Source organism: Phaseolus vulgaris, chromosome 5 (assembly GCF_051622355.1).
Source record: "Phaseolus vulgaris cultivar YP4 chromosome 5, ASM5162235v1, whole genome shotgun sequence".
Classification (NCBI taxonomy): domain Eukaryota; kingdom Viridiplantae; phylum Streptophyta; class Magnoliopsida; order Fabales; family Fabaceae; genus Phaseolus; species Phaseolus vulgaris.
In genome coordinates, this window is record NC_143502.1 from 42,073,937 (window position 1) to 42,080,665 (window position 6,729).

Here is a 6,729-nt window from a genome sequence, read left to right on the forward strand (position 1 = left end):
AGAATGGACTTTTCAAGGACTATGTGCTCTAAGAGGGATTATTGTGTGGTATGATTCTTCTACTTTCTCATCTTTTCCTCTCTCTCTATGGTTTCCATTTCTTTTCTATTTGAAATATTTGTTGTTACTGAACGAGGTACTATGATATAAGCTTAATCAACTTGATCGTGGATGTTGCTATGAAATTTTCTCTTCTTTAATGCACTGAGACATTAATCCTTTATGATCATATCATATTTGTAAACAACCACGTTATACAATATATAGTGTATTCTTCACATTATCAAAGCATTTAAGGAAAAAGAAAAATAATAATAACACTGGTTTTTCTCAAATCCATCATGTGGCCCTCAAAAGCATAGATTCAAACAAGTGAGTGAATGAGACATTTATACAAATATCTCTGCATAAAGGTAGGAAGAGAGTAAAAGTTCTTGTGTGCGTAGCTTATTCATTTCATTCACTCTTTTTTTCCATCATCGAACACACTTTATCAAGTTATTTTACCTAGCGAGAGGTATGAGTTCGGTGCTGAAATTCAGATTGACCTGTTCAACTGACTCTGCACTACTGTTAGGTTTTGTTCGAGCTGCTTCGGTTGCTAAGGTCTCCTTTAGTTCAAACACTATCACACTCATAATTGGTCTTTGGTTGGGACGTAGAGAAACACAAGCCATTGCTATTTCCACGGCTTTCCAGGCTGAGTTAATGTCAAAATCTCCTTCTAACCTTGAGTCAACAATGGCCTTGATATCCCCTATTGCAACCAGGGATCTAACCCATTCAATTATGTGACTCCTTTCTTCGTTCCTTGCTATTACTTGCTGGCCTGTGATTATTTCCAGAAGAACCACTCCAAAGCTATAAACATCACTTTTCTCTGTTAATCTATTGTTTGTGTAATAGCTGCAATGAAAAATGCAAGACATATCATGAAACTCAATATATTTTCTGCCAGTGTATGGTGATATCTCAAAATCTCAGAAATTAATGGATGAACAGTAATTCAAGTTCTTACTCAGGGTCCAGGTAACCAGGAGTTCCAGCGACAACAGTTGACAAATGTGATCCCCCATCATCTGGGATAATTTTGGATAGACCAAAATCAGATAATTTCGCTTGGAAGTGTTCATTCAACAAGATGTTTGAAGATTTTACGTCTCGGTGTATTATAGGTGGCTTGCAACCATTTTGCAGATACTCCAATCCTATATTAGATTTATGGAAAATACATTAACAAAACTGTCAAAATGCATAATCTGAAGTTTGCTTTCTTACCCAAGGCTGCGTCCAATGCTATACGCAGTCTGTCTTCCCAGCTCAAGAATTTTGATTTACTGTGTGTACCTGCAAAGAACAAACTCAGTAACTTTCATACAATTTGTACAGTTGAGCAATATGAAAATTTCCATATCCAGCATTTTGGAATACAAAACTAACTAGGAAATTGATTTGCACAAACTTTTAACAAGAACTTCATTTTATTTGGGAACTGACCAGAGAGATGTTCCAGTAAGTTTCCATTGGCCATGTACTCATATATGAGACTCTTATTGTTTCCTTCATCACAATAACCAATAAGGGAAGTCAGATTTTTATGATGAACTCTCAGTAGAAGTGTAACCTGAAAATCAAACCACTACCATGTTTAGCCATATACACTTATTAATCAGCTCAAAAAAGTGCAAAGCGATTAAAACTTACCTCTGCTTGAAATTGTTCATAACCACGGAATGATGAAGGGGAAAGAATTTTGACAGCAACTGGAGTGTCATAAATATAGCCCAGATAAACTGTTCCAAATCCTCCCCTACCAACAATTGTATTGAAATTGTTGGTAATTTTACAGATGTCGGAGTGTGAACATATTTGTTTTTTAGACTGCTGTAATGAACCCTCTTGTTTTGTGTGCTGCTCGGATATCTCACTTTGATCCTTTTCTACCATCGAAGCTGTTTGATATTGTACAATAGTTTGGAAACTGACAGTTAAGATTGAATTTGTTTGGCAAATTTTGAAAAAGTTATGAATGATTTTATCATTGTAGCATCACCTTTTGATTTTCTCCTCCTAAGGATCCACAATATAGCTGCCACGGCCACCAGAAGGATCAAAACCCCGCAGATTGATGCTACCAAGGGTATAACAATGTTATCTCTGTGCTCTATGCATTTGCCATGTTCACAGATAAATGGATTTTGACCCAAACTGCATGGAAATCACAGAAGATTTATGTTCAAAAGTTTAAGCAACCTTGTAAGTAGAGGGAAAATTAATCATGTCAAGACTGGCTCTGATAAATCTGAGTTTGGTCACCCTTAAAAACATAATATCTAATTTTAATCTATGACTTCACCAAGTGTTTTTTTAAAGGTCGGATTAGATTCATATAAAAGTTTGGTTTGATCAATGAGCACATTTAAAAGTTTATTTCATTTTTTTTATCAGAAAAAAACGAATGAATAAACAAGAAAAATTTCAGAATACCTCAATCCTTAGTTGATACCCTCTATCCTCCTTACAACAATTGAATAACCTAAATGCAAACACTTTTTACTCATCATAAATATCTTTTAGAAAAGTTTATTTCATTTAGGACTTCCAAAAGATTATTGAGTTTATTAAATTAAATACAAACGAATAATCTCTCTTTCAAACACGTATCGTGGTTACTTTAAGCAACATGTTATGAATTTGAGTAGTTTAAGTAAGATTCATATACCTTAGGGTGAGAGAACCTTCCTTAGATTTTTCAACAAGTGCCGAGGGAATTGAACCGAAGAGGTTATTCTTCTCCAAGTTTCTGCCAAAAATACGAATAAATAATCTTTTAGTCTTTTCTGGTACAGTGGATAACATAGTTTTAAGTAATTGAGAACTTACAAGATCCTCAAGTGTTGTAATTGAGACAGAAAATCAGGAATCTCATCGTTTAAGCTATTATTCGATAAATCCCTACAAATTTAACAAACAATTTAGCCTTTTTAAGTATGTTTAAATCTTGACTCATGTGACAAAAGATATGTCGATATGTCGATTCTTCGCACATAATAAGTACATGCGAAAGAACAAAAAGAATTAAAACAGGAAATTTTTCTGGTCTCATGTATTTCTGGATGGGATGAAATAAAAAAAAAACAAAAAAACTCACAGCTTCTCCAACATGGTGAGCTTTGAGATTGAAGGGTCTATCTTTCCTGACAATCCACTTGAAGATAAATTCCTGTCTTGCTCAATGAATAGTTATATTTATATACAATATTATCTCAGTTTATGAAGCAATAATAGAAATTTGGCCAACAAAACTTACAGAGTTGTGATTCTTGGGAACTCATCGTCGCCATAAGTACAGTTGAGACCATCCCACAAGTAGTCTGTAGGGGCGCATGGATCACCTTGCCAATCTCTTTTCACTCCATAAACTGACTTGATGCTTGTAATCGCATCAACTTTTTTTCAATGCAAAAGATGGGTTGAAGGTAGTTAAGGTCATGTACAATAGTGAAAACCAAATAATTGGATTTAAAAAATGAAAAATACCATCTCCTTGGAGTGTTTGAGGTTTCTGTAAGTCTATTACTCTGTAAATTTCAAGGGCACTGATGATGGGAGGCAGGGTTGAATTTCCGGTCCTCACGAGGGAATATTTAATTTCTTTTCCACTGACTGCTGAAGAGGTATTTAAAGTGTCGACGACCAGGTATCGTGGAGAAAAATTTGGAATCCATAATTCACCGTTCCTCATGATGTTGAATTGTCTTGTCTGATTGGTGGTTAACTCTTGAATCTCTGTGAAGTGCATGTAAAAATATAATTCATCAGTTTCATGCTCTGGATTCCACCTTATTAGCAACGGAGCACTATCATTTGGCGGTCTAACTGCGGTGCTCATGATAATAGCTCTCAGATGGTAATCGCCCTGATTGAAAGAATCGTCTGGAATCGAAGCACTTAGGTTTGTCCAATCTTCCTTGAAGTCCCAGGGATACCAGAAACGATCATAGTCATCATTCGGGTACCTGTGAGAAAATCAGAATAAATCCAATAATGAATGAATCAATTAATCTTATAAGGCAACAGATTTGATCCATAAGTATGATTTCACCTGTAGGCTATGTCTGAACCCAAATCGTAACGCTTAATTAGTTTCAGTGATCCATATTGAGTGACGTATGTATGATTTTTCAAAGTCCTGAATTCTATGGTTGTTATAAATGGTGTGCCATTGCCTGTGTCAACCAGACAGATTTGTACATAATCCAGTGAAGGTACATGTATGATCTCCTCGAATTGGGGACTGGATTCATCTTTTATATCAACTGTAGCCCACTTGTTAGTTCCCAGAAGAAGACCAAACTGTGGTAAAAAATTTTGGTCATCATAATTTCCATACAGAAAAAGAGTGCGGATGAGATACTTAGAGCCTCTTTCGGCGCTTATTTTGAAGCAGTTCCTTTTTCCTTCTGGGAAGCTTCTCAGCATCCACAGTTCTCGTTGTTGTTGATTCTGTCCTCTGATCTCAGGTGTTATTGTCAATCTCACACCAGTATTTATGAAATTTGCATCCGAAACGTAATTTATGCCTCGTAGGTCATTATAGTTGACATCTGCTTCAGCTCCGCAATCTATGCTGATGAATCCTAAAACATAAAATTGTATATATTACTTTAAAGTTGTTACAAATTTTGAATAAAATTACACATTATTAAAGATAGAATATTCCTAGAAAAGATATTTTTTTTTATCCAGATCATACTGCTGCAAGTTTAGTTCAAAAACATGTGAGATATGAGTAAGTCACTATTTGCATTTGTGTTCTTAAATTGTTATAATTGTACTTCTTACAGGAAACAACTAGTGATGCAGGTGGCAAGAGAGAAACTAAGTAAGGCTAGGAAGATACTTTCGACTAGTGCAACCAGTAAATAATGATATAATGAAGTTGTTTGAGAAAAGAAATGGTTGGTGTTTGGTGTAACGAACCTGGTTGAGCATGAGCTTGAAGAAGTAGAACAGCTAAAATAGCAACGTAGAAACTGATCCACATTGACTCAGAGGAGCTAGTCAACGTGTGAGCTTTTGAGGTAATTACAAACACTTTTTAGCTTTAATTTCTGTTTCCGTGTTTAACTCTGCAATCTGCATCATACAAATAATACTACTTAATTCACCCATCAATCAAACCTGACTTCAAATAAAATCTGTATTTTAATTTTTTTAAAAACAGCTAGCATAAAAGGCTGAATATTATCACAAAAACTACAATGATTGCTATATGCTAAAAAAAAGAGAAAAAATATGCATACAAAAAATAGCAGCATCACTGAGGAATAATCTTTTTAATTGGTTAATGACCATGTATAAAAATTAGTATATATATCCAACTATATTAACATACTGATAAACCAGAAGAAGTAGTGAATCTTATTGACAGAAGTAGTTAAGATTGCATATGTGAAGCTTAGGTGATAAATCATGTTACCTTTGTCAAACTCACACGTACTTTCAATTTAATAACAGTAATTTGAAGATTATGAGTATACCATATAAAAATATATTAGAAAAGAAACATAAAAGAGAGGAGACGAACAACATGCATGCATTTAAGAAAAAGAAAGCAATATCCTACCACTGCAGAAACATATATATATATATATATATATATATATATATATCGGAAGTTATGAATCAACATAAGGTACAAATAGAAAGACACCGTGTAATTGCTTGGGAAGGTGTTTCTCTGCTGCTACTGTGATATCTCTCCAAGGTAGGTTTTTGGTGGATGAATAATGGAGATGGAAAGTAGTTTAATATGGTTATGATGAAAAGTATTTGACATGGCAAGGTTTGTCCTTTACAGTACAAGACAATGTGGAATAGTTGCAGTGGTAGAAGCCAATGTGGAATAGTTGCAGTGGTAGAACCCTAAGCCAATGACCATTGACTTCCTCTCAAATACAAAACAAAAACTAACCTTTCTTTCTTTCTTTCCTTCCAACCTCCACAACCACACATCTTACCACTTATAATTATTATTGGAAAAAAACATACTACTGACAAATGAGAAAATTGAGAAAGAGATTTTTACTTGTTGTTTCTAGAAGATGATGTTGCTTCATGGAGGATTTTTTTTTTATAAAAAAAATAAATTAAATGAAGGTATTTTAGGAATATCTCAACTGTTATACAGAGCACCCCTTTCAATTTGCCAACACTCCAAACACCACAAAAATCCTACAAAATATTCCAGAAAAAACACTACCTACATTAATCCTAATACTTTCACAGAACTGGGAACTAAACTAAAAAAAAAAAACCCAGATTCCATAATACACATAAAAACAACTTTACTCATACAGCCATTGATGATCTTACTTACATTCTACCTTACCACATAGTGCTTCAATTGATATGTATTACCGAACAAAAACCCTGCATTTTAGATAGTTGTTTCTATAACTAGTTTCTACATCTATACCTGACTAGTGAATTGCCTCCTGTGACCGTTGCCATTGTTACAGGTAAGAACCCTTTCCAAATCTACAAAGCCATCTTCATTCCCTCTTCCTTGCATCCTATGTGTACTCCACGGTTTCCAAGCAATCATTTGCATAACTTTTCCCTACCCCTATATTTTGCATCTGCTGTAGACTCTACTATCTCTGCATCTCCGCCTGCCAGCTCCTCCATACTCCAAGATTTTCTCTGATAATGCCAGTACCAGTA

General features: G+C 34.7%; 1 protein-coding gene across 1 annotated transcript; it reads right to left on the reverse strand.

Annotated features, from left to right (window-relative positions):
- Positions 1 to 237: 237 nt before the first annotated feature.
- Positions 238 to 5,856, reverse strand: LOC137835901 (LRR receptor-like serine/threonine-protein kinase IOS1). Its single transcript, XM_068644641.2, has 14 exons — positions 5,717 to 5,856; positions 4,984 to 5,139; positions 4,106 to 4,640; positions 3,541 to 4,019; positions 3,311 to 3,449; positions 3,152 to 3,223; positions 2,884 to 2,955; positions 2,723 to 2,803; positions 2,054 to 2,208; positions 1,705 to 1,952; positions 1,498 to 1,624; positions 1,279 to 1,347; positions 1,019 to 1,208; positions 238 to 906 (listed from the first exon to the last, which is right to left on the reverse strand). Exons 2-14 carry the CDS (start codon positions 5,045 to 5,047, stop codon positions 504 to 506), a joined length of 2,634 nt encoding a protein of 877 aa, XP_068500742.2. The 5' UTR covers positions 5,048 to 5,139; positions 5,717 to 5,856; the 3' UTR covers positions 238 to 503.
- Between the last annotated feature and the right edge of the window lie 873 nt (positions 5,857 to 6,729).